The 26,909-nt window shown below is 47.8% G+C and overlaps 7 protein-coding genes across 7 annotated transcripts; 1 reads left to right on the forward strand and 6 right to left on the reverse strand.

The window, feature by feature from the left end:
- Positions 1-499: 499 nt before the first annotated feature.
- F5147DRAFT_681192 (uncharacterized protein) lies at positions 500-7,930 on the reverse strand. The gene is made up of 10 exons (XM_041436360.1): positions 7,602-7,930; positions 5,696-7,548; positions 5,452-5,640; positions 5,066-5,398; positions 4,834-5,012; positions 3,252-4,782; positions 1,296-3,197; positions 847-1,249; positions 720-790; positions 500-673 (listed from the first exon to the last, which is right to left on the reverse strand). The coding sequence occupies exons 1-10, from the start codon at positions 7,813-7,815 to the stop codon at positions 638-640; spliced, it is 6,711 nt and encodes a 2,236-aa protein (XP_041295876.1). The 5' UTR covers positions 7,816-7,930; the 3' UTR covers positions 500-637.
- Positions 7,931-9,823: 1,893 nt separating this feature from the next.
- On the reverse strand, positions 9,824-12,037 carry F5147DRAFT_681194 (beta-tubulin). Its single transcript, XM_041436361.1, has 10 exons — positions 11,985-12,037; positions 11,812-11,845; positions 11,734-11,749; positions 11,408-11,671; positions 11,263-11,343; positions 11,061-11,209; positions 10,780-11,008; positions 10,559-10,722; positions 10,224-10,508; positions 9,824-10,164 (listed from the first exon to the last, which is right to left on the reverse strand). Exons 2-10 carry the CDS (start codon positions 11,842-11,844, stop codon positions 10,045-10,047), a joined length of 1,341 nt encoding a protein of 446 aa, XP_041295877.1. The 5' UTR covers position 11,845; positions 11,985-12,037; the 3' UTR covers positions 9,824-10,044.
- A 799-nt stretch (positions 12,038-12,836) lies between these two features.
- F5147DRAFT_681196 (uncharacterized protein) lies at positions 12,837-15,909 on the forward strand. Its single transcript, XM_041436362.1, has 15 exons — positions 12,837-12,984; positions 13,054-13,204; positions 13,266-13,371; positions 13,421-13,476; positions 13,530-13,607; positions 13,666-13,725; positions 13,786-13,796; positions 13,852-13,991; positions 14,053-14,132; positions 14,181-14,196; positions 14,253-14,314; positions 14,371-14,828; positions 14,879-15,044; positions 15,108-15,208; positions 15,267-15,909. The coding sequence occupies exons 2-15, from the start codon at positions 13,088-13,090 to the stop codon at positions 15,670-15,672; spliced, it is 1,857 nt and encodes a 618-aa protein (XP_041295878.1). The 5' UTR covers positions 12,837-12,984; positions 13,054-13,087; the 3' UTR covers positions 15,673-15,909.
- Positions 15,910-16,840: 931 nt separating this feature from the next.
- On the reverse strand, positions 16,841-18,440 carry F5147DRAFT_47573 (uncharacterized protein). The gene is made up of 5 exons (XM_041429916.1): positions 18,144-18,440; positions 17,987-18,090; positions 17,632-17,929; positions 17,315-17,582; positions 16,841-17,264 (listed from the first exon to the last, which is right to left on the reverse strand). The coding sequence occupies exons 1-5, from the start codon at positions 18,200-18,202 to the stop codon at positions 16,956-16,958; spliced, it is 1,038 nt and encodes a 345-aa protein (XP_041295879.1). The 5' UTR covers positions 18,203-18,440; the 3' UTR covers positions 16,841-16,955.
- A 187-nt stretch (positions 18,441-18,627) lies between these two features.
- On the reverse strand, positions 18,628-20,656 carry F5147DRAFT_751983 (uncharacterized protein). The gene is made up of 11 exons (XM_041440205.1): positions 20,251-20,656; positions 20,185-20,202; positions 20,087-20,118; positions 19,952-20,029; positions 19,749-19,900; positions 19,549-19,678; positions 19,460-19,497; positions 19,320-19,410; positions 19,178-19,271; positions 18,957-19,127; positions 18,628-18,901 (listed from the first exon to the last, which is right to left on the reverse strand). Exons 1-11 carry the CDS (start codon positions 20,548-20,550, stop codon positions 18,719-18,721), a joined length of 1,287 nt encoding a protein of 428 aa, XP_041295880.1. The 5' UTR covers positions 20,551-20,656; the 3' UTR covers positions 18,628-18,718.
- Positions 20,657-21,152: 496 nt separating this feature from the next.
- Positions 21,153-23,166, reverse strand: F5147DRAFT_681208 (integral membrane protein DUF6). The gene is made up of 11 exons (XM_041436363.1): positions 22,795-23,166; positions 22,721-22,738; positions 22,635-22,666; positions 22,506-22,583; positions 22,299-22,450; positions 22,125-22,242; positions 22,032-22,069; positions 21,886-21,976; positions 21,734-21,827; positions 21,510-21,680; positions 21,153-21,456 (listed from the first exon to the last, which is right to left on the reverse strand). Exons 1-11 carry the CDS (start codon positions 23,035-23,037, stop codon positions 21,406-21,408), a joined length of 1,086 nt encoding a protein of 361 aa, XP_041295881.1. The 5' UTR covers positions 23,038-23,166; the 3' UTR covers positions 21,153-21,405.
- A 376-nt stretch (positions 23,167-23,542) lies between these two features.
- F5147DRAFT_47666 (DUF6-domain-containing protein) lies at positions 23,543-25,333 on the reverse strand. The gene is made up of 10 exons (XM_041429917.1): positions 24,948-25,333; positions 24,876-24,893; positions 24,798-24,829; positions 24,671-24,748; positions 24,465-24,616; positions 24,288-24,405; positions 24,191-24,228; positions 24,048-24,138; positions 23,903-23,996; positions 23,543-23,848 (listed from the first exon to the last, which is right to left on the reverse strand). The coding sequence occupies exons 1-10, from the start codon at positions 25,179-25,181 to the stop codon at positions 23,630-23,632; spliced, it is 1,074 nt and encodes a 357-aa protein (XP_041295882.1). The 5' UTR covers positions 25,182-25,333; the 3' UTR covers positions 23,543-23,629.
- Between the last annotated feature and the right edge of the window lie 1,576 nt (positions 25,334-26,909).

A 26,909-nucleotide genomic window follows, 5' to 3' on the forward strand; every position in this document is an offset into this window, starting at 1 on the left:
TTCAGTTCCATGCCAAAGATGTCATGGCTCTCCGTCGACATCTTCGAGCTCTTAGCAGGTGAACTGACCTCCGAGCTTATCAGTAGCCTTCCTTTTGCCTTTTGGATCATGGAGAGCTTTCCTTCGTGTAGGCTGCACATAGCAGCAACTGCATACGCCGCAAGATAAGTTGATATATGCGGGACCCATTAGCGTCGCGACTGTTGAGCAGTACATCTTTCGGTGGCCTGCTGGTAACAACTGTCAGAGAAAGGTGGAGGAAATAAAGAAAAATTGCAGTTTAATTTAAGATGACTTCAACCCCACCATCTTGCAATTTCGTCCTGTACTCGCCCACATTGAGAAGGACACCATGTTCATTGCGAACGTATGGAGAGTCATGCATAATGCATGAGGCAGCAGTTGGGAGGGGAGAGCCTTGTTGAGCAGCCTCTCGATAATTATTGAAACGTTTGAATACACTAGTGCACATATGCAGCAGACTCAAAATGTGCCTGAGTGAAAGTCAAAGGGTACCACATTAGGTATCAATTGAAATTCTAATTGTCTACGACAAGTTGCCCAGCTACATGTGGATAGCAATACATGATTTATCCCGAGAATTCATCCTTAATCGCAGATTGTGGATTATACATTTTCAGCCCATCACACTAGCAAGAAGAGCCATCCGAACCTAAAGCGATGTCAGAATGAGCGTGTCAAAGGGAAAGATGACTGACGAAAAGTCCGTAACGCATTTGACGGAAGTAAGCGGCGCGTCGGAAGTCGAAATCGACTTCAGGATCGATTTCTATGGACGTAGATGATGCTTAGCTTGAGGACTACGAAAAGCACCGAGGATCTCACCATTTACTCTAGGCAACGGGTGCATTACAATCATGTCTTCTTTGGCCCGAGAAAGAAGGGCGTGATCAATCCGATAAGAATCTTTGACCGCTTGCCACTCCGATTCACTCTTGAACCTCTCTCGTTGCACTCTGGTCACGTAGAGAACGTCTGTATCAGGTAAGACCTCCTCGAGCGTTTCCAGTTGCTGTAAAAATATACCCGCCTTCCGCGCAATAGCGACCACCTTTGCGGGCATCGCAAGCGATGGAGGCGCGACGAAGTTCAGACGGACTGAGTAGTGGCAGAGTAGAGTGACCAGGCTATGAACCGTGCGCCCATTCTTGAGATCTCCTATGATGGTGATTGTTTTGCCGTTGACAGTACCCAGCTCGGATCGAATGGTATAAATGTCGAGAAGAGCCTATGATCCGTTAGAAATCAGAATGCTCCAAAATTTGAGCCCTTACCTGACTAGGATGCTCTCCTATGCCATCACCAGCATTCAAAACAGGCACAGGGGAGTATTTAGCGGCGAGCTGGGCACTGCCGACATCCGGGTGCCGAATCACAATAGCATCGGCATAAGACCCTACTGTGCGAACGGTATCCGCTAGCGTCTCTCCTTTCTTCACTGATGAAGTGTCTACGTTGACTTGAATCACTTCGCCTCCACAGCGTTTCATGGCCGCATCGAAAGAAGTACTTGTACGGGTGGACGGTTCGTAGAAAAGGGTACAAAGAACTTTGCCCTTCAAGATGTCTAGTGTCCCATTGCGCTCGACCTGAAGTTGCATTTCATGAGCCAAGGAGAAGAGGTCATACATATCGCGTTGGGTGAATTGCTTCACAGAAAGTATATGACGACGATGGAATGCCGGATGACGACCATGAGCAACAACCGGCGGTATATTGATGCCTGAACCGGCAGGACCGCTGGCAGACGGTGCCAAAGCCGTCTGAAGGGGAAGGACAGAGCCATCAGGCGCCCTAGCAGCAGAGGGCCCAGAAACAAGCTGTGGTTTCGCTGGTGGCACGCCTGCGTGTCGTTCACCAGTGGCATGCACAATCGTCGCACTGGACACGTCTTTCCCTAGAGGTAAAACAGAGAGTTCACCATCAAGGAATAAGGTTTTGCCATGCACGACTACTCTGTGCAGTGACCCGGTGACAGAACTCTTCTGCAAAGGAGACCAACACGTGCTGTGGTTCTGATGCTGAGCCCGCCGTCCTAGGACAACTTCCACATGAGTTGTCGTTTGTTCAGGAAGACCGAATATACGAATCGGATTATCGTGCAGGCGCACACGAATATCCTCAAGAGTGAGTCGACCACTAGTAACAGCGGTAAGCAACAAGGGTAGCGTTTCCTCCGCTCCGGACCACGCAGAAGCCGACTCTTGAAGTTCTGTCGCAAGCTGATGAGGAAGCATTCCAACTGAGAATGCATCGATGACATCAAGGTTCTTCCACAGTGCCTCCTGATCCTGGCCCGATGGCAACGAGGTGGGTTGGGAATATTGTTCCCGCGTGAAGAACAAGGCGAAGACTGACACATCACAAGTAACCTTGAGTTGTTTTTCCTTGCTGAGCGAGATGAGAAGCAAATCATCTTTGTTCCTGACGTCGGTGATATGAACGCTGCGGTTATGAAGAGACGCCAGTAGGAGCACTGATGCAAGGTTCGAGCCACGTGCATCAGTCACGATTGTCTTATTTTGGGGCCACGAAGCGAAGTAGGCAGCGACAGTGGAAATTTGAGGAGAGGCAAAGTTCCCATGGAATGAGATATACAACGACTTCACGTCCGCTCTGACTTCCTCGCCAAGAGCCTGGACATTACTATCTTTCCCAGCAATGCTGAGGGCGTAGTTACAGCGTGCGCTCCCTGCAGCTGTGGCATGAACCTGCTCTAGTAAAGAGACATCGGTGATGGCGCTGTCAAGACCGACTGGTAGAACGAGTGAAGTAGTGAAGCCTGAACTGATAGAAGCTCGAGTGGCTTGCTCGAAGTCATCGGCTCCCGCCGAAGTGAGGCGGGGTAGGAACGCGGAAATGTTAACAAGCCCGGGGAACGCATGCGTTAGATACGAGGATTTGGAATCGATACTTGATACATCCAATGGAAGCTTGCGAACAAGTGCCTCTGCAAGCAATTTCGCATTTTTGACGTTCGTTATGAGCGGAATTGCAAAATCAACTGCCATGCGACGCGTGCGGTATCCTTTACTGGCGTAGCTTGCGGGGCGACGATAGTTGTTTTTTGATGGGAGGTTGATGTACATGTCGATCAAATTGTTGGCCAAGTGCTGTGTGAGCGAATATTCGGACTTCTGTCTGTCGTTGCTATCTTCCGGAAGGCTTTCCAGGTACTATGCAAGATATGATAGAACTTTAGGAACACTCCAAAGCTTGATCGAACTCACTTTACAAGGAACGTTATGTTCGGTCAAGAAGTCAGCCGTACCGGATGTTGCAAAAATGTTGTATCCGGCAGCGTGAAGCTTCTGCACTGAGGGCAGAATTTCCAATTTCTCCCGATAGCTCCCAATAGAGAACAAGATGTTCTTCTTGGGCGGCACGATACCGGTGGAGATCAAAGCCTTTAGATACGCCTCATACTTATCACGCCCGAAGCAAGCGACTTCTCCGGTAGACGCCATTTCCACACCAAGTACAGGGTCTGCTCCAGAGAGCCGACTGAAGCTAAACTGAGGGACCTTGACTCCAACATAGTCTGGAGGAAGACCAGGATCCGGGTAGCTCTCTACTGGCAATCCAAGCATAACCTTGGTGGCCATCTCAATAGCATCAATGCCGGTGACTTTGGAAACGAAGGGGAAAGACCGCGCTGCTCGTAGATTGCATTCGATCACCTTGATCTCGTTGTTCTTAGCTATGAACTGGATGTTGAAGGGTCCAGTCACATTGAGAGCGTTTCCGATCTTGGCAGTGGCTTCCTCAATTTGACGAACGGTAGCGGGATCAAGATCTTGTGGTGGGTGGATGAGAGTGGCGTCACCAGAGTGTACACCAGCATTCTCAACGTGCTCTGAGATAAAATGCATGACCATCTGACCATCCTTTGCTACAGCATCCATCTCTATCTCCTTCGCTTGCTCGATATACTTCGTGATGACGACGGGGTGTTCGCGAGAGACAGCGGTTGCTTGTGTCAAATAGTTGGCCAAGTCGTCGCCAGTTGAAACGACATTCATAGCAGCCCCTGAAAGGACATAGGAAGGACGGACGAGGACAGGGTACCCCACTGAATCGCAAAAGGCGAGAGCCTCCTGGAAACTAGTCAACTCCTTCCAACGAGGCTGGTCAACGCCGATCTCATCGAGCAACCTAGAGAATTTGAAGCGATTCTCCGCGGTGTCGATCATCTCGGGAGAAGTCCCGTAGATTTTCACGTTCTGACGATAGAGAGGAAGGGCAATATTGTTCGGGGTCTGGCCACCCATCGACAAGATGACGCCGCGCGCACGCTCTGTGTCATAGATATCAAGAATGCTCTCCAAGCTGATATTCTCGAAGTAAAGGCGATCAGCTTCGTCGTAATCAGTGCTGACTGTTTCTGGGTTGTAGTTGACCATGATTGTCGGGAGGCCTTGTTCACGAAGCGTCCTGATAGCCCTGACCGCGCACCAATCGAATTCGACTGAGGAGCCGATGCGGTAGACACCCGAGCCAATGACCACGACACCACGATCATTAAACTCGACGTCGTGTTCTATAGCGTTATACGTAGTGTAGAGGTAATTCGTCACTGCGGGGAACTCGGCTGCGACAGTGTCTATTTGCTTGACGAATGGGGCAATACCAATTTCTTGGCGAAGCCTTCGGACAGCTAACTCCGTTGAACCCAAACAACTGGCTAACAGGCGATCGGAGAAGCCAAGCTGCTTCGCTTGGAGGATGATTCTGTTACTGACAGAAGCAATGGATTGCTCTCTGTTGGACATTCGTTAGGAAAATTTCGAAGATTAAGGGGAGTCCACGCACGACAAGCGCTTCTCCATGCGATGAATGTGTTGAAGTTTCGTTAGGAACCATTTGTCGATGTTGGTCATCTGCCAGATCTTGTCGACGCTATAGCCCCGATGGAATGCATTTGAGATGGCGAATATCCGCTTGTCAGTGGGATTGACCAACTCCTCGTCAATGTCATCCACAAAGTTATTCTTGTGACAGGAACTTTAATCCCACTGAAATGACGGAGGCTTCTCTTACATACCTTCGCAAATCCAAGGAACTGATCGTCGATCGCCCGTATCGCCTTCTGGATGGTCTCTTCGAAAGTTCTACCGATGCTCATGACTTCACCGACACTCTTCATGCTACTGCTAAGGAGCCGGCTGACCCGGTTGAATTTCTTGAGGTCCCAACGTGGTATCTTGACGACAACATAGTCTAAGCTTGGCTCAAAGCAAGCGCTAGTTACTTTCGTCACGGAGTTCTTGATTTCGTTCAACGGGACACCCAGACCGAGCTTAGCGGCAATAAATGCAAGGGGGTAACCCGTAGCTTTTGAAGCCAGCGCTGACGATCGCGACAGACGCGCATTAACCTATTTAAATGTTAGTACAACGTATGTCATATCGGTCAAGATGTTGAACCAACCTCAATGATGCAATACTCCTTCGAGGTCGGATTCAGAGCGTACTGAATATTGCACTCGCCAACAACACCAAGATGGCGAATGACGTTGATCGCAGTTGTTCGGAGCATGTTGTAGTCAGAATCGGACAGCGTTTGGGAGGGAGCGACTACAATGGAGTCTCCAGTGTGTATACCAAGGGGATCAAAATTCTACCACGGCACCATGAGATCATGCATGTGCGGTTCAGCGAAAAGCGACGCTTACCTCCATATTACAAACAGTGATGCAATTGTCGCGACAATCGCGGACAACCTCGTACTCGATCTCTTTCCAACCTTTCATGCTCTTTTCCACGAGCACCTGAGGGCTAGTCGCAAATGCCTTGCTACACAGAGCGCGAAGCTGGGCTTCATCCTGCGCGAAGCCAGATCCCAAACCACCCAGAGCGTATGCAGCACGAATAATGACCGGGAAGCCGATCTCACGCGCTGCGGCAGCTGCTTCATCTGGAGTGGTGGCTGTGGCAGACTGAGCACAACGCTCCCCGATGTCCTCCATCGCTTGGGCAAACATTTGCCTATCCTCTGTCGTGATAATAGTCTCGATGGGGGTACCAAGAACCTGTACTCCGAGAGCCGCAAACTCATCTTTGAGTTTGATGCCGACATTAAGGGCAGTCTGCCCACCAAACGTCACGTAGATACCATCCGGTTTCTCGTACTTTATGATTTTGCGCACGAAATCGGGTGTCACCGGAAGGAAATATACCTTGTCCGCGAGACCCTTGGAGGTGGCAATGGTGGCAATGTTAGGGTTGACGAGAATGGTGTAAATGCCTTCCTCCTTTAGCGCCTTGATGGCCTGTGAGCCCGAGTAATCGAACTCGCCTGCCTGCCCGATGGATAATCCACCGGAGCCAAGAATGAGAACCTTTTGGACATTGGCGCGAGGGAACATCTGATCATTGTCTTCCTTACGCCGGCCCGGAAACGATATGGGCACCAGGGTGTTCGCGTTGATACAATCCACGATGATCCGGATGAAGTCATCAAAAAGAAATTCCGTATCACGAGGGCCAGGAGTAGATTCCGGATGGAATTGTACGGAGAAAAATGGTTTGTCTTCGCAATAGATGCCTTCGTTACTACCGTCATTGGCGTTGCGGAAAAGCTCTTTCCATCCCTGAGGGAGGGTATTTGTGTCGACCTGGAAACCATGGTTTTGAGACGTTATGTAGCACCTTCCGGACAGTGCGTGAGTACATGGGATGTTATGTCCACGGTTGCCGTATTTCATTTTTGAGGTAGTAGCTCCCGCGGCGAGAGCGAGCAATTGATGCCCAAGGCAGATACCGAAGATTGGGCGGTCGCCTTTCTCCATTGCCTGAGCAATTCGCTTGACGGTGGACATGATTGTCACAGGATCACCTGGACCATTTGATATAAACAATCCGTCATATGGCTCGGCTTCGTTGATGAAGTCATAATCCCAAGGAACAACCTTGAGCTCCACTCCACGCTCAGTGAAGCATCGAATCTGATTATACTTCATGCCAACATCCACAGCGAGAACGCGAAGGACACGTCCGTTTGGGTGAAAACGGGGTTGACCTGTAGGTTTAAAAAGTCGGGGAGCGGATAATGATACTGCAGCGACGAGATTATCAGAGTTGGGATCATGCCATGGGATATCGATGTAGTCTTCCGAAGGTGGCGGCGAGGATGAACGTGAGACCGAGCGTGACTCTGGAATAATAAACTGCAAGCGCCGGGGAGGGGCATCTGACTTTCGCGCCAACACTCTGGCTAACATGGAACCTTTCTCCCGTATCTTCTTGGTGAGGGCGCGTGTGTCCACACCACAAATGGCAGGAATCTTGTTTTCTTTCAACCATGCTCCAAGCGAAGAATTTGCCAAGAAATGGCTATAGTCCTCGGTATATGAGCCAACTACGAGGGCAGCAATATGGATGCGGGACGACTCGAAATCGGAAGGGAGATCAAAGTCGTTTTTGGGGCGTTCGGGCACGCCATAATTTCCAATTAATGGATAGGTGAGAACGAGGATCTGGCCCTCGTATGAAGGATCGGTCAAGGATTCTGTGTACCCAACCATGCCTGAAATACAATAGATCAGTAGGATGACATTAGATGATGGGAACAAAACCCACCGGTCTGAAAGACGCATTCGCCTGCAACACTTTTTTCTTCCGCCCCGAAGCTGATACCTCTGAAAGCAGAGCCATCGTTGAGTTCCAAGACGGCCTCGTTAGAAGAACACATAACATCATCGTCATTCAATGGAGAGAACGTAACCGGAGGAGCCGGAAAGCCAGGATTGCTCTGAGAGCGAGCGAAAACGGGTCGAACGCCGTCTTCTGGCATCCTGTAAAAAAGCGAACTAGATATAGACAGGAAATGAGTGATGGAATTGGGAGACGAGAGAACTAAGTGATCTCTTTTTTTCTCTTCACCCAAAGACTTTCAAAGGGTGTTTCGGTGAAGAGAGAAGAAGAGAAGAAAAAGATTGCGATATGTTGCTCGATCATCAAAAGTTTGAATCCGAAACCCATATATGGCAGGCGACCCAAATTCGACCAATCCTGCCAGCCTGGCCCCGCCAGCACGCTTAATCCCAGAGCTCTCGTGTTCCAACCGTGGTAGAGATTGGTGGCACATATGGGGTGGAGTGTAAACTCGCCTTGTCATCAACGATCGTGAGGGTGGGTTCTTTTTTCAAAGTTCGGATATTTGATCATTGGAAGTAGAATTAAGGCTATTTGCGAGCAATTCAATTCAACGGTAGAATCGCTACTTCTGCCGACTGGCAAAAATTTCAAAGTGCTACAAGACTATTTGTATGACGATAATGTATGGTAAGCATCACTAAGAAACATCATTAAAAGACACCAAAATGTCCACACCCCGTGTGATCATGATCTCGTCGTCAACAGATTTCGGGCTTCCAGATGGGCAGCTACATCGATGTTGATGCCTGGCTGGGAGTGTGCATGTGTGCATGATGTCGACGAATTGGCCACCGTCTTCTAATGACTATGGTAACGAAGATTTCCTCAAATCTTTGCCTTCTACCGAGAGATTGCAGCGCTTCGGAGACTGACTCGAGGTGCCACCCGTATCCGAGGAGAGGTGTTCGACATCAGGGAAACAATGGGTAGAAGGGTGGTTGCAGTGAAGGTTACGCTGTGATGCCCTGTGTTCAGATTTTGCCCACAAATTTCTACTCACAACACCAGCGATGCGACTACTCTCGATCCACATTCCACCTAATGACCGTGACGAAGTAGCCACTTCTGCAGCTAATTCATCCGTCATCTGCAGCCGGTCGGTAACCGCCACGCAGCTCATCCCCGCTGTGCCACATCTTGAAACTCCTTGTCAGCATGGATGCTTCGGATGACTTGCGGCTAAATAGTACCAACATCACCATCGTGGTGCACCCTACTTATGGGTATAATCCTCAGTGGCGTTCGGACTCTGGACCAAGTGGTCATCCTCTTGGCGCCGCTATCTCTGCTGGCATCTGCCTGCGCAAGAAGCCCGGCGGCGGTAAAGATGGACAACACCTTTTTTCTAGCGCCGATGACGTTTTCCATTAACCAACATACTAGGACCATGAGTAATTCCTCTGATCACCCTCGTGTCAGGATAAAATATAGCCCCATTTGCGCCCCACAAAATCAACGAGCTAGCAAGCTTGTTGCCGTTGAGGTTCCGCACTACGCTCTGACGCTCCGAGCCTTTAAGAACAAATCATTCAAAGCTAGCCTAAATTTTTAAATAAGAAATCTAGTACTATCGAGTTCGTCGGCGAGGATGAGACGTGCGAAGCCTATGGCAGCCCATACATCATGCCGAGGCTGGATTTGTCAATACTTAAAATCGAGCGGGTATTGGTAGGAAATCATACCTTTGAATCTTTGAGCCTGTTCACAGGGATAATATGGACAGGATCCGATAGGCTGTCACACACAAAAAAGAGGTGAACCGAGCAGAGGCTGGCAAGACCGGGAAGCACAAGATCGTTTGTGCAGTTCTTAATTTCGTTTGCTATGTTGTCACGATTGGCGTCATTTGGAACATGCATCTGAGAATTCTGGTGCATACGAAAACCGGTGAACTTGAGTATGTGAGCCCAAGCCTGCAAGCTCAGGTATCGATTAGACGCCTCATCAGGAGGGAAGTGAAAGCGTGTCCGGGCGGAAGAGTAGGCCATGATCAGGTTGCGGTCAGGGGTCAGGACAATTCGGGTACCACATAGCTATTGAATATTGAGGTTTCGGCTCGTTGCGGATTCTGACAGTGGGAACAGTTGACCTACGTTGATCCTGAGAGCCAAGGGTCTCTTGGCACTCTCACAAATCACAACTGCTAAGGGTATGTTTCCGATGAAATGTATTGCTCCGGCGGTGCACGACAGAAAAGAAAAATGAGATGAACGCGATGCTGGCTAGGGTAGCGATAAAGTGAAATTAACAAAAGAAACAAGGCATCTGCCCGAGAGAACACCAATAGAGGAATACCTAAGTTTTGGTCGTGAAGGGGAATGTAGGTGACGTAGGAATCGTAACAGTGAGTCACCATGATTTTGATCTACGAGTCCTCCTCAGCTGGAACCTCCTCCTCGTACTCGGCCTCTTCCTCGACCGTTGCATCTTGGTATTGTTGGTATTCAGCGATCAAGTCCTGCATGTTTGACTCGGCCTCGGTGAACTGAAAGATAACATTCAGTCAGATCAGCCAATCGCAAGATAAAGACTGCATGTACACACCTCCATTTCATCCATACCCTCCTGTGTGTACCAATGCAAGAAGGCCTTGCGCTTGAACATAGCAGTGAAGTGGTCACTGACACGTTTGAACAGTTCTTGGATAGCTGTCGAGTTACCCAAGAAGGTAACCGCCATCTTAACTCCGCGGGGAGGGATGTCACACTGTGCAGAAAGCACATTGTTAGGAATCCACTCTACGAAATACGCAGAGTTCTTGTTCTGAACGTTCTGCATCTGTTCCTCGACCTCCTTCATCGAGACCTTACCACGGAACACGGCGGCAACCTGGGCGAAAGTAGTATCAGCACAAGTCCCCTAGACACACTCATACATACAGTGAGGTAGCGACCATGTCTTGGGTCTGATGCAGCCATCATGTTCTTTGCATCGAACATTTGTTGAGTAAGCTCAGGGACAGTGACAGCACGGTATTGTTGACTGCCGCGGGCGGTTAATGGAGCGAATCCGGTCATGAAGAAGTGGAGACGAGGGAAAGGAACTGCAGATGAATATATATATTAAGCAAAAGCGAGGAATATTGAAGACAGCGACGAACCCATGTTCACAGCAAGTTTACGCAGATCAGAGTTGAGTTGACCAGGGAAACGCAAGCAGGTAGTGATACCGGACATGACAAAAGAAACCAGGTGGTTCAGGTCACCATAAGTAGGTGTGGAGAGCTTGAGCGTCCTGAAGCAGATGTCGTAAAGGGCCTCATTATCGATACAGAAAGTCTCGTCTGAATTCTCTACAAGTTGGTGAACAGAGAGTGTTGCATTATAAGGCTATATAGTTGTGAGCTTCAGAAACATGTGGAACCTGGAGAAAGAGACTAACTTCAACAACCGTGTCCGAGACAGCGGGACTAGGCACAACAGAGTACGTGCACATCATCCGATCGGGGTACTCTTCTCTGATCTTGGACATTAAGAGCGTTCCCATACCAGCACCAGTTCCACCACCGAGTGAGTGAGTGAGCTGGAAACCTGCACTCGTGTTAACGGAAAGTGGTAGTAAAAAAACAAAACAAAAAACATACCCTGTAGGCAATCAGTGCCCTCAGCCTCCTTGCGAACAACGTCAAGAACAGAGTCGACCAACTCCGCACCCTCCGTATAATCTGTGTTATCGAGAGGAAGAAGTTAAAATCACGACTGGTTGGCGCGACATGGCAGAAAACTTACGTCCTTTGGCCCAGTTGTTACCAGCACCACTCTGTCCAAAGATGAAGTTGTCGGGACGGAAGAGACTACCTAGAGGCCCCGAGCGGACAGAGTCCATGGTTCCTGGTTCAAGATCAACCAAGACTGCACGAGGAACATATTTGTTTGACCCGATTTCGTTGTAGTAAACCGAGATACGCTCGAGCTGCATATCATTGGTTCCCTTGTAGAGACCATCCCGCTCAATACCGTGCTCATCAGAAACCACCTCCCAGAACTTAGCACCTGCATATCAAATCACGATGCGATGAGAATATTGGACAATCGCGCGAGTCTTGTAGTCGTACCAATTTGGTTACCGCACTGATATCAAAGACATGTTAACACGAATAGATCATGATGAAATTAGGAACAGTGAAACACACCTGGCCGGTCTGGATGTGGACGATTTCACGCATGCTGAAACGTGACAAGTTAGTGATGAATAAACACGAGATTGGTTGATTCAGAAAACGCGAAGATCGCGACAGACGCGCCCAAGCAGGAACAGACGCGAACCCAATGACCTGAACGATACAGAAAGTATATAGACACGTACATTAGGGATTAGGGCAAAAGAGTCGTTGAAAGGATGGACACAAATGAGTGGTGCAGTCAAAAACGAGGCCTTGGAAAGTCGGGTCAAGGGTTGCACGCTTATTTTTCAAGCGGCGACAAATTTCGGTGGCGGGCGGAATGTGGCTCCTCGATAACACCACGTTCGACCACCAATTTTGCCTTGTCATGACTGAATCAGGACTTATTCGATACGCTCCAGTGCGCTTCAGTGCGCTTCTGTAATCAGCTTGTTGAGCCAAGTGAGGAGCAGTGAATGGTACGTTGGACAGGCTGTAGCCCATCGTTGAATTATCGACAGACGAATTTAATGACGTATTTCAGTGTTATCGCGTACGATATAGTGCCTTTAGCGTGCAGCGTGTACTACATGCTATGATGCGATCTTACCAACAACCTGCTTGCAGGCGTTGTACTTAAGAGGTGGCATAATTATGTATATGTATATCTTTTGAGACAAGCTTGAGCCACCGCGAATTTCAAGATGCCCAGTCATGATGCATGCTGGGCGTATCTGAGCCACTGATCCTAACACCTGTCACCCGGTCTATCGTGCAGAAACGTGTCGCCGGAAACACTCCATGAGGCCACTCTTCCTTCCCCATGCGTAAAAGAAATTCAGGATGCTCGATCACTTTTCCTATCAATCACCGAACCTTTGTGACTCTGTAAAGCAGACAAGTTGCTTGACACCACGAGCTTGCATCGAGGCCAGCGAACTTGTCATCAATTGTCTGCGCCAGAGCTGGAATGGCAGTCCAATGAGATGTTTGAGTTCCTTTTCGGGAGCGGCACCAACGGAATAGTAAGGACTCGGAATGCAATCTCTTCCGTTCACAGCCACGAATCATGATTTACTTCACTGACCCCTTCAAATTGGAGCTTAGCGCTTAAAAGTCGAAATCCAGTACTCGTTGCTAGATACTTTCCCGCCCACTGTCAAATTCCAATTGCACACTTGAGGAAGCTGTGCTTTTAGGCAGGTCAGTAACGACGTGAAGGCTATGCCGGCATAAGTACATATACTAGTACATATATTGACAGACAGACAGTGACGCCGCTTCCTCATCCTGCTTTCCTCCAGACATGAGTGGCTCCGCAACGCCAACGTCAGACACCATTTCTCCACGTTCACAACGTTTCCGAGACTCGGTTCATAACATCCCGACACCCGGTACAGAAGTACACCGGCCCAAGCGCTATGTCAGTACCACACTCCTTTGTTATAAATGAATGCTCTTTGATAGACATGAATGGAATCTAGGAGCCTATTGTTTTGAACATCTACATCGTTGGGAGCATTGCTCTACTCATGATTTGTTTGGGTATTGCGCTTGAAATAGCTCTGCACATATCAGATGGAAGCAATGGTACGCGCGCCTATTACTTCCTTACAGTGCGCCGATAACACTTCACCAGGCTTTTCAGTACCTGAAAAGAATGTGATCACCTTCGTATCAACTCAATTCCTAACGGTAACGCCCATTATATCATCACCAATACATCTTTATTCATCAGCTCGCAACAGTCGTTTGTTCCGACTTTATTGGTAGTCCCACTCGCGTATTTCTGGGCTGTAGCAGACTGGATGCTCAGATGGTACCAGGTTAGCGCGACCGTCTATATCATTTGCTTTCCACGCTTATTTCAGAGGCCTTCCTTAGCCGTATGTCACACTATCCGAGGGCAACGCGCCTGCAGCACGCAGCATTTTACTAGACTATGTAAGCATCTAATAAGTTATGAATGAAGGAATCTTAACGTGCGTGTCCATCCCACAATAGATCGCGCTCAAGTGAGAACCAGTCACTCCTAACCGTGCTGACGATCTAAGAAAATTTATTACCTAGTCGCTTGACCACTTTATACCATTCCCTCAAGCACCGGCACTGGTTAATAAATATATCAACACTCACCGCCCTTTCTGCCGTCTTCATGCAGCCGCTTGCTGGATCCCTATTTCAGGTACGACAGGTACCCTACGCAGCAGGTAATGCCATTCAGCTAGTTCGCTCTTGCCGCCCACTTAGACTGAACATGTTAATGTAAAGCTGCCACCGCAACAAGCATGCGCAACGTCGGGCTGTCGCCTACCATCAATCAACTCACTTCATTTCTAGCTTCTGCAGGGGTAAGATTTTTTAGATCAATTGCGATACTTTGCTGACGTATTGAATAGTATGTAGATGCTGCAGGTAGGAACACTTGCTTCAACAACATGCGCTAGACTGAATTAGGCCAAACTTCCTAGTGTACAATAACCTTCAAGATCCGTCATTCGTTCATGGCGGATGGTCTGCTGCTCCATTCGCGGTATGCTGTCTGCTTCTTTAAGATTGCATAAAATCACTCAAATATGTGCTCTGCAGGCCCCTGCAGGTTCCATTTTGAATGGAACTCTAGCCGTAAACACCACTGCTATTCAAACGCACGTCAACTGCATAAAACCAACCTCTTTCACGACTACCACCAATCTCACCAACTCGAATGTTGTATTATCGGCTACCTTTTCGCCTAGCTGTAACGCTACTCTCAGTCTTGACCCTAACGATGGTCCCGACCAATTCTCTGTGACAGCAGCATCGACGTGCGCACCCTCGTATCAGGATCAAAACTTTCAGCCCGTCTTATTCTGGTATTATCATTTGTCTGATAACGGAGACGCACTAGGGACTGCTGTTTTCTGTCAACCGACTATCGCCATTTTCGTAGTCGCGACTACAATGAATCTCAATGATGGATCTATGGGAGCCTGTATAATCGTGGAGCCCTTTGAGAACACTAATAACGTTACAGGTAATCCTTTGAACGGCGAAGCTTTCAATGGGTGAGTATATTGCTTATTTTGTCGCCAACTGTTTTAACGAATGTTTTCAGGCTCATGTTTGATGCGAGCAACAACACGTACCTTATCGCCAGGTCTCTCGCCATCAACTCGGGTGTTCCAGGAGCTATATATCGCTTCGCTTCGCAGCAACCGAACGGTCCACAATCCGTATTCGATGATCCTTATGGATTCGTCAATACCACAAAGAAGATCTATGTAAGGAGAACTATTCCATCCGAAAAACCCAAGTGACCGAATGACTCTTTTTGTCACATTCAGACACAATATCTTTCCATTGCCGCACAAAGCATCTATTTCCTGCCAAACAATGAGACTATCCCTGCCCAGCTGACATCAGATCTCCCAAGGTTGTTCGTTGAGTAAGCATTGGTTCTACCATAATCATCATCCTACTTCTGACAATCCCCGCCTTCTCAGAAGTCTACCAGCACACCTACTTTCCATATTATTCATTTGCATCGGAATTGCATCCCTCGTCGTTCACGTCCTGCACAAGCGCTCTCGTAGAAATCTTTGGTTGACCAGTCCACCCGGCTCGATCGCAACCATCGTAGCCCTCACATCGCGTTCTGGCTTCGGTGATCTCCTTCTGCCTTATGACGACGTATCGCGCATGAAAAGCAACCTCGCCGGTCTTACCTTCCGTCTTGATAAACGAACGGGCGCCATAGTCGCGGAAGAAGACTTTGGCGTCGGCAATACCTCTGACAATATAGCGCTGTTGGGCGGTAAAGGGGATTATGACGTGAAAATGGGAGTGAATAACTTCTCTCCGCTGTCGCGCACATCCTTCAAGGACAAGGCTGAATTTGAAAGTTCTTGATGGAAGGCTTTGCATGCTGACCTGTCCCCCATGCGGGCCGGTTTTGATATATGTTGTACGCGATTTATTTGACATTTACCGTTATATTTCGACTATCCTTCGTTTAATTTGACTAGCGTCCCTTCTCTCTCCACCTCGTTGAAAACATGTATGTAGTTTGTCATCATGACGATGCTGTGTCCTCAATCGAGACTGTGATTTAGTGATAGACTAATGTATTGATGCCTTGTGTGAAAACTGCCTCAGCCGTAAGAATTGAGTCTACGCGTGAGTAAGCAATGTGGCGCAACACCTCTTGTTCCGACTCACATCAGCAGTCAAGTCTCAGTCACTCATTATTAAATTTCTCGTATCGTCTACTCTAAATTTTTGCCCGAGGGCTGCTCCCTAGAACCGAGAGTACGATGTAGCTTGAGATTGTACTCAAGTACTTAGCAATATCTGGATACAACAACATTGAATATATTTGAAGCTGAGTAGTGAAACCTCCAATTCGAATATTTCTACACAAACGCATTGTAATCAACGATGACGCTTCTGCAACGTATTGTCACAACAGGTGTGGTATACATCATGGTCCGTTGTCCATTTCATATTGTCAGACGCTCAATGGCTCGTGATGGCAAAGTTAGCTAACCACGCAAGCGAGAACAACGATGGACTTAGTGGGGTTGTCCAATATCACTTCTACCAATCATCATCGGACCAGTCGTCTTCTTGGGCAGCCGGTCCGCCGGCATTTCTCATCGATGGAGGTATATAGTCATTCGGGTCGATGTCCTCGTCTGTACCGAGCTGCACTGGATCTATAGTTGGCGAAGGGGGCTGGATCGGGTGCGCTAAGCGGTCCATCCATTGCTCGTCGATTGGGCGTCCCTCCATCATTGAAATCCACATGTTCAAGAGCAAGCTAGATTGTGCATGAGTGAAATCTGTTGGAAGGTGGTCATGCGAGTTGGACACCTACTGGCATTCATTGCCTGCACAAGGGAGACGTGGGTTTGCTGATATGTTCATGCGCTGCGCCGTCGCCTGCACGCTAGGGCCAGTTTGAGCAACCCGCATCAAAGTCCGGACCATGTTCTGCACGTTCACGATACATCCAGCTGGGAGGGGAATAGTACCATTTTGTTGCGAGGATCCCGGTTTCTTGCCATCTTCTTTGATGTGTACGGATGATGACGATCGGCCTTCTTGTTTCACAGAAAAGGGTTTGACATCATCGCGGGGTTCGTGTTTCCAGCGTCGTTCATAGTCACGTGAGGAATGAGACGGGCCAGTGTTCAAGCGTCGCGGGGAAGGTGATCTGGAGGACCTTCGGTGTAATAGTTTCTGCATGTGTAATTCAGATTAATCCCTGGTGATGCGAAGAGACGTGCTACCTGAGGTTGACCACGCTGGAACAGCGCAGCGACAGGGGTAAATGACCCAACATCAATTCCGGAACGTGTAAGCACTCCGCGCACCATCTCCTCATCGTGGACCAGCACTACAAGGGGAACATTGGTGGCGTCATGTGTGAAGAGTCTTCGCATCTCCGAGTAAAGAATATCCACCGTGCCCTCCTGGTTGGTGGTTCCATGCTCAAAGGGCTGAGAAAATCGTCAGATAACACATATGAATGTAGGTAAACAAGTGGTACCGCATTCTGTTCCTCGTTTTTCAGTGCGAGTCCTTTCATCTTTATGTGTACAGTTTCCGTTACTCGTCCAGATTTCACGTGCTCCGGCATCATCACATCTGTCCATCCGACATCGATGATAAAGGGACTGTCATAACGTTCACGACGTCTATCCTTGTGCCACGTGTTTACGACTATTGAGATCACTCTGACTGCGTCAACCCAGAGTGGATTGATTAGTCCAAGGGCTCCTGCAGTGGCGCTTTGCATAAACAACCGATACAAGACTCTTTAAAGCGGTCAGTCACCAATCAAATATGTGTCAATCTCCATCGAACCTCTGGTTTTCAAAGTCTGCCCGGGGATTACCAGGAGCGCCCCTGTCCCCAAGTTGAATGAAACCTCGGTTGGCAGGGCTGTTGTCCTCCTTCTCCTTTTTGTTCTTTTGGGATTTCACCTTGTAGGTCTTGAGCTTGTCCTGAAGGTCATTCTTTGTAGCGAAATAAATCGGGGATAGCGAGGCGAATTTGTCCACTTTCCACGGTCTTCTGGGAGGTCGCAAGCGGTGCTTCCGGACGAATGCCCACATTTGATGAGATGTCATGAGGACGTATGAAGCACCATTGTGCAGAATTCCTGTCGTGTGCAATGTAAGTCGACGTGCGACGGGTAAACTTCAGAATATGCTAGTACCTAAGACCAACTCGATAGGCGCGCCAGGACCTCCAGGCCTGAGTTCGCGACCTTCGTAATTCATAATAGCATCTATTGTTGGTTTGTCATCGTACATCTGGAACCTGGAGAACCGTTGGGTGGATGTGATTAGAAGTTCAACGCGAGGTACTCTCACCATTCTTCAGAATGAGCTCGGAAGCCCCCAATCTGATAGTAATCTGTTTCAGGCTCCATGCATATATATATATATGTATTGCAACCTATGACAAGCCAACGATGAGGTGACGGTCGTTGAAAGGCAACTTGAAGGTCGACAGATAGTAGCCTAGGTCAGATATACCTTTGTTCTAGGACTTCGAGGGTCTGTGCACGGTGGGAATTTACAGGGCGTACTGGGGGTTTGCAACCTTCGGAATTCGAACTGGGATAGAAGACCTTGGATTTAAAAGCATCGGCATAAATACTGGTAAGGCGACACAAAGGGAATCAATCAACAAAGTCGCTGGATATCTGTAAAATCACGTGATGCCTGAGAGGGGCGATCACCCAAAAAGGTATACGCTTTGCCCGAAACGCCTTCGCATCGCTTTGATTGTTCATTCTTCTAATATCGAGCCATCTAGTGAGCACTTTAACACAGGACATAAACATAGACATCCGTAGTATTCAAGGTCATTTAAATACATCATCTTCAGGCGCCAACAAGGGCATATGTGGTTGTAATCATAGGAGGTCTTAAAAACATAAACTTCACGTAGATGGCGGCTTTTCCTCCAAGTCTTCTTCATGTCCTATCCTCTTGTTCGAGCCCGTCTCAGCAAGTTCAATCATCGTGTTTGGAGATTCAGTATACAACAGACCTTCCTCAAGGGCAGAGTCCGGCTCTCTGAGGCCAATCGCCTCAGGCTCCTTCGGTGAACCCTTCTTTGAAATCTAACAGAAGTATTTGAAATCCACAAAACAAAGATCGCAAAAAATGAAAACGCACAATAACGTATATAGCTGATGTCATGATGATAGCAGCTCCGATAAGCGATAGCGCCGAAGGAACTGTGCCGAAGATCACGTATTCCAGGACTCCAGCAAATAAGAGCTGTACATATTGACCCATCGAGCCGCGTGCTGCAGTCTCATGTTGATAGCCGATCGTAGTCAAAGTCTTTAAATGACTTTAAGCAGGCAAAGTCAAGGACAGTGACAACAACCTGCCTGCGCGAAAAAACCCGAAAGTCCAATGAAAATGAGCATAGCAGCCCATTTCCAGTTGTGAGGGTAAACAATTGGGATCTTCATGAAGTACATTCTTCACACCTATCAGAGGGCGAGACAAAGACAAGGTAATGGAGCTCACGCAGCAGAGGCGACGATTGTGCACCATGTAGAGAAAAACATCATGAGATGCATCGGATGAGCGCGTTTGCCTATCGCACGCATTGACAATACTGCAACACAGTTATCTTGAAACAGCTCTCACAGGCAACAACGACGTACAGGCACCAGTTCCTAAGACAATTCCAAAAACAGCGACGCTGTGGAGAAGGTTGAGGCAAAGAAAACATTCAAAAAGAGTGGCAACTTACCAGACAGCTCGTATCCTATCTATCGCGGTAACTAGACTAGAAGCCGCACCACTGTCTGAGTTTACGCTGTTAGTATTACCGAACAAAAAAGGCGGTCGAGCAATTAGAATGACACCAAGCAAGCTCACGACTAGAGGAATGAATGTCAATAAGCGTGAATAAGTGTCGGAAAGACACTAAGATAGGATGATTGCACGAACTGGCTGCAAATGCTTCACGCTTCGAATAGGGCTCCTTTAAGATGATGTATCCACCTATCGCTGCTGAGAGTGGCGCAAGAAAACTCAACACCGTCGCATCTGCTAATGAAAGGTACTGCAGGGAATAGTACATCCCGAACAGACCGAAGAAACTTGAGGGAAGTTTAGCGACTGCGTTATACATTCTCCAAATCAAAACTCACCCGCACAAGCCTCTGTTCACCAGCAACAGCCTAACGCCTTTGGGACCAAGGATAGGATCTGGAATCTTCATTGCAACCCTGTCCAAACATATATGAATCTGAGGATGGACATAGCCTTTTACTTGAACAACGTACATGTATAATACACAACATGCCAAGGTGATGCCCTGATGAGATTCAGGCGGACAGCCTAATCAATATCTGTATCCACCAGGAAATACCGAAACACCAACCATACGAACTGCGATGAGCTATAGAATCATGAGCCCAGTATGTAGGATATATACATGCGAACATACCTCAAGGGTGTGCATGGGCACATCAAGACTGTTCAGCTGCTTGACGCCAAGGTTCATGCATACGAAGAAGAATTGCGCCACTATGATCAACAGCATCCCCAGGTTCGTTTCGACGAAGGCGATTACGCGTGATATCATCCCTCGCCATCGTAAATGCAAACTCTCAAACCATCTAGACTGAGGACCAAAAATCCAACGTCGTCGTCTTGGTGGAGAAGATGTGAGATCGATATCATCTGAGAAAGTTTGTTCCTCTGTCGGGCTCTGGGATAGGGCGATGTAGCCATTGATCGTGCTCATTACAGTGACGTTCGACTGGATATAATGAGCGGAATTGAACGTACCAGCCTGGGACTGGAGCGACGCGTGGGTTCAAGATGGTTGCCAATCTCATCTCGAGCATGCTCCAATCCCTATATACATCATAAGCTGACTGAGAACTACACAGGTTTAGTGGACGGTACAATAATAAAAACCAGCTGACAATCGAGAAAGTTCTCACTGCTCAACGTGACCAATGAGAACATTATTATGCGATGGTGGGAGAACAACCTGTAGTATGTTAATATTAGAACCTCTCAGAGCTAACCGAAATTTACCACTCACTTACCAGCGAAGTAACAGGGATCCTAGCCTATTCTCAAGTGCTGACTAGACTGTAGAGTCGATGTTGCCTCTAGTAATAACGAGATTATATCTCCTTGCAGATTGTCACTGATGCTGCATCTGGTAGGTTCCCGCTTTGGTAATGGTAGTGGTGTAAGTTGTGTGACAGAAAACGAGAACACTATGTGGCCACTTACGACGAGACAAGCAGAACATGTCAAAACGATGGCAGCATCAATAACTTACCGCGCGATAAAGAAAAAGGATACAAGTTACGATGCATGCCACATGATGGGGGCAGAAAGAACAGTATTAGGATAGAGGGATGTGAGCACTAGTAGGTGATGCCGTCAATCTCAGCTGTGAACGTGAGGATGGTGTTCAGACTTTTGTCCGAAGGCAAATGAGCAGACGGAGCAAAATAGAAGACATAACAGAGTGCTACAAGCTTTCATACTGGGAGGCAATTACAGGCTTTATATAAACCTGCAAAAGTTCAAGAGTGCCGCCTGAGAAGGGACAGGAATTTAATATATTACGTCCATTATGTTACGCTGTACTGTCAGTGGTGCTGACGTGGGTGGGTACTGGCTTTGTCAACTAGCAGTGAGATAAGTAAAGGAGTCATGTGACAGAAGACGATGATCACGCACGACAACACAGAGAGCAGAAGACACAATGATCATGGCGCCGAGAACCGACAGTAAAGACGGTACAACTCCGAAGATTAGGCGATCAAGCACTACGGAAAAAAGCATCTGAATATACACTCCAGTGGAACCGCGCGATACTGTTTCTCGCTGCAACCCCAACGTCAAGAGAATCTGGAAAGGTAGTGAATCACCGGTGGGTAAATGGAGGGTCACGAGGAACTAACCTGTGCTAGGAAGCCAAAGACACCAACCATAAGCAAAAGAAGTGACCATCTCCATGATCTAGGATATACAACAGGAATATCGAAGATGACCATCCTGTTACATAGCAAATTATTAATGCGACACGTAAATGTGCAGGGATGTATTTGCAAACCCCAAAGATGCCATGATGGTGCACCACAAAGAAAAGAATGTCATTACATGCATCGGATGAGCTCGCTTCCCAATTGCGCGAATCGAGGTATCTGTGAAAATTATTGAAGTTGCCATTACCGTGAGAAGGTCGATCACAATGCGTACATGCCCCAGTGGCTCCAACAACACCGATCATAGCTATCCTACCGAACATCGAATGGTGAAATGGTGAAATAGTGTACAAATGACGATGCTCACCCAACAGCCCACAGTCTTTGCGCCGGTGTTGTTCCCGGCCCGTCAAGATTAGTGGCTAGTATGTGGTTGAATAGAAATGGGGGGCGAGCGATAAGGATGACACCAAGCAAACTGAAAACTAGTAACACCTTTGAGTATCCATAGACAAGAGAGAAGTCAGAGCATAACTCTCACCTCCCGCGACCGCTTGAATGACAGAGTAGCCCTCCCTAAGGAGGAGGGACCCAGTGACCGCCGTTGTGATAGGTGTCAAGAAAGTCAAGACTGTCGCATCTGCAATAGATAGATACTGAAGCGACAGATACAGTCCACATAATCCGATAAACCTGAGTGATCAAACGATCACCAAAATTGAGGTCATACAAGAAGATCAATGCTCACCCGCTGATCCCACGGAATACTAATAATGTCCGAACACCTCTGGGACCAATGATCGGATTTGGGACTCCCGTGACAATCCTTCATGTCGTCAATCGCAGGGTATTATTGTCTGGAAAGTAACCAACGTACATATATGTCACACAGCATATCAACGTGATGCCCTGGGGACGAATCAATATTCAACGAGTGCAGCTCATAAAAGCTCTTTGACGCACCATCCTGACTACAATAACCTGTTTTATTGAGATTCATTCCAATCGGGGAATGAAGATAAAGAAACTGAACTAACTTCAAACGCGTGCACCGGAGGCTCCAGGCTGTTTAACATCTTCACTGACAGATTCATGGATGCGAAGAAAAACTGAGAAGCTATAATGTATAGCATCCCGGCGTTATTGGCGACAAAACCTGGGACATTGCGCTGTCCGTTGATTGCTTCACCATCTTGGGATGTGCTGGCAATGGGTCGTGTCGAACCATAGTCGTGTCCTGCGGCAGTGGTGTGAATGAGAGGAGACTTGTTGTTGCTCATCTTCGAGGTTTGTCTTCGCCAATTCAGTCTGAGAACGCTGCACTAATGGTTAGTGATATATGGACTGTGTGACCGCACCGCCTTCTGGAGTACTGGTTGAACTTGTGGCCGAGACCCCACATATTCGCCAGTATGTACAAATTTAAGCTATCGGGCATATCGGGCGCCATTAATATTCACACTGTTACATGCACGTGACGTTCTCGCCTGAGTATTTTTAGTTCAAGTGAATCGGGAAATTAAACGGCCTCGGACTGCGTCGGATTGAGCATTGACCGGGCAGGAGTCCGTGAACTTAGAAAATAGTACTGCTGGTGGTGCTGTCTATACATAGTGTCTATTCCCATTCTGTCGACTAATAGTGAACTTAAATAAACCAGGCAAGGATGACTTCCCACCACAACGTAAATAATGGACATAATAACGGTCGTTGAATGTACAAGTGCTGGAGTATTTTTAGAGAGTGCAAGACTCAGAAGTATCAATATATCCGACTCCACGGAGTAGGCAGGGCCCCACACTTCTGTGTTGTAGCATTGTCAGCGGCACTGTCTTGGTGAGGTTTCTGCTTTTTTCATCTGGTGAGTGAAATCTACATCAGCACAGAAGTTTGGTAACAACGAGCATAGCGACCACTCACGACGACATAGAAAGCAGAGGACATGATGATAGCAGCGCCGAGAACTGACAGTAAAGACGGTGTAACTCCGAAGAACAGGCGTTCAAGCACCACGACGAAAACCACCTGAGCATACATTCCAGTGACGCCACGCGACACGGTTTCGGTTTGTAGTCCCATCGTCAAAAGGGTCTAAAATCATAGTAAACTACTAGTAGGCAAATGTAGAATTACTTGTGTACGCACCTGCGCCGCAAAGCCGAAGACACCGACCATGAACAGAAGAAGTATCCACATCCATGACGTAGGATATACAACGGGGATATCAAAAACAACCATCCTGTTACAAATGATGAATTGTCACGTAAAATGCAGATATGCATTGACACACCCCAAAGATGATATAATTGTGCACCACAATGAAAAGTATGACATTACATGCATCGGGTGAGCGCGCTTCCCAATTGCGCGTATCGAGGTATCTATTAAAACCATTAAAGCGGCCATTACCATCAGAAGGATGACAATACGTACATGCTCCAGTATTTCCAAGTACGCTGACCATACAGGCCCTGCCGAAAATAGATAAATTGTAGGTTGAGCGGAACAGAGTACACGCAATAGTACCCACACAACACCCGCCAGCCTTTGCGCAGGGGCCACGTCTGAGAGTCCTTGAGGAACAGCATCCAGGGAGTCAAATAGGAATGCGGGTCTGCCTATGAGGATGACACCGAGGAGACTGAAAACTAGTGATTTATCCCCAATAAGTAATCAAAAACTGTAAAATGCAAATTTTAACTCTCACCCCCCGCGATAGCTTGCTTGACGGAGTAGCTTTCCCTCAAAAATACAGATCCAGCCACCGCTGCCGTAAGAGGTGTTAAAAATACCAAGACTGTGGCATCTGCGACAGACAAGTACTGGAGTGACCAGTACATGCCAGATAGCCCAAAAAACCTTAGAAACAGATTGTTGATAAGTTTGAGGCCGCGCGAGTATATCAGCACCCACCCAGTGACACCACGGATGAAAAGCATCATTCGAACACCTTTAGGGCCAGCAATCGGATCAGGGATCCCCATAACAGTCCTTCATGTCATCAGTTTTAAATCGTCGCCTAGAAAAACAATCGACAAACATGTATATCTCGCAGCATATCAAGGTGATGCCCTGAAATAAATTAATAGACATTCGAGTCGAAAACTCTGTGACGCACCATCCTAATCACGATAATCTGTTTACATTGGTATCACTCCATATTCGATCACCAAAGATGGAGAAATCTCACCTGAAGTGCGTGCACCGGAGGCTCCAAGCCGTTCAGTAGCTTCACCGAGATATCCATGGAAGCAAAGAAAAACTGGGAGTATATGATCAATAACATCCCAGCATTCCTGGCAGTGAAGCTGAGTGATTCGTTCGCGATTGCTCCCGGGCCATCATCTTGATGTGTTTGCATCGAGCCATAGTTTTCTATGTCGTCACGGTGAATGAGTGGAGACTCGGGCCTGCTCCTCTTCATCTTTGACGTTCGTTGAGATGAGGGTTCGTACAGAAGGTCGTCGTAGCTGGTAACGGCTGGATGGGTCAAGAAGCTTTATGCGGTTCTAGACCTGCATAAAATGTACATAAGGAAATCGATGCTCATCAATCGATAATCGATCATGGGATGAAGTGGAACCATTTAACCGCTGCCAGTAGACGTCAGCGTTTGCAATTCGAAGTCCAGCAAATCGACACAAACTGCATCCTCTTGTTAGTCCCAGCACACAAGAGTGTATATGCCTTTAGGCAGCATTCACTCATCTCACAGTATCGATAGCATTAAATGCCAATCGATTCGGAGTTGACTCGGAGAATAGGCTGGCCCCAGTACGTGAGGCTTAATACCTTTTACGTTGTACGAAGTCGAACGCGCTTAACTTTCCCAGGCTGGGGCGGACCGGACTACATAGTACACAAGTTGTACAGATGACTTGGTCGACTCTGATTTCGGGCCGCTGTGCAAATCATATGGCGGGGGGAACCATACAGCTCTGGGGTTGTGTAGCGACCTGAAACTTCTTGGAAGTTGGAACACATGATTATCACGGTCTTTGTTATGCCCCCTATGATGAAGATTTTACATAAATAATTAAGATACGCATGCTTCAAAATTGCAACATCGATGTATTACCTTCTATTACTCCAACAAGTCTCTTTTGTACCCCGCGTTCACGGCAGGCTTTCACGGATATGATGAATATGCGCGGGTATGAGATGCTATTGTTTGGATGCTGCGCCCATGGTTCCAAAGGCGTAAGACAGGCTTTTACCAGAGCCTGAGTAGCATAGTCCATCGTCTAGATCTCGTCGCATTAGGCGTTCTCATGAGGAGCAAGTCTCATTTGAAATATGGCTGCTAATCGGTAGGCCGCATGACTTCTCGGCCCATCCAGATGCTGCTCGGACCAGCGTGGAGTCGTGGTGATGGTACCCACGCTCAGCGCTGATCCTCCGAACAATCTACTATGCAACGAACGTTGAAAATGAGGCTGAGCATCAGAGCGACGTCGTGCCAACTGCTTCATAGAACTGAAGGCAAGACATAAATACACACCAATGTGAATAAATAGTACCTGACTGCGGTGGTCAACTTGGAGACGGTTATTCCAGTCGTTTCGAAGGTTGGACAATCCCAACCGGAGATGATTGGAGGGAGATATCATTAGTCCTGCAAGTAGTCCTGTCCCACAGCTAGACCTAAAACATTCTTAACTTACCTAAATGATCTGCAACTTATCAGAACACGAAGCACTTCCAGATTCCATGGAAGGTGGGTTCACGTGCAGGCCTATTATCAATTAAGTATGCCTGTTTGGCATAAGGTTCGAACGTTCAACCTCCAGTTGAACTCTGCTGCGTGTCGTTAGTACTCATGGTGGTTGAAGAGCGGGTAAATAATAATGACAGCACGGGACGGAGCGCCGAGTATCCAAGAAAGGGACACAGTCCAACTAAGTACGGAGAGATTCAAATTCCATGGAACGTAATAAGGTGGGAGGGGAGTCGTAGTGCCCTGTTACACTTCGGTTCCCAAACGTTGGGGAAGAACAAGGTACATGCATTAGTAACCTCACGTTCGGCAGAGGTCAAGACCTCCAGCACCGCTCGTTAAGCAAATTACCGCTCGACGCTCGTGTATGGGCTTATTGCGCGTCTACGACCGCCCACAGCAGTCTCCCGCCATCTATTACCACCCATGACCTTC

Source organism: Suillus discolor, assembly GCF_016758755.1.
Source record: "Suillus discolor strain FC423 chromosome Unknown F5147scaffold_12, whole genome shotgun sequence".
Taxonomy (NCBI): domain Eukaryota; kingdom Fungi; phylum Basidiomycota; class Agaricomycetes; order Boletales; family Suillaceae; genus Suillus; species Suillus discolor.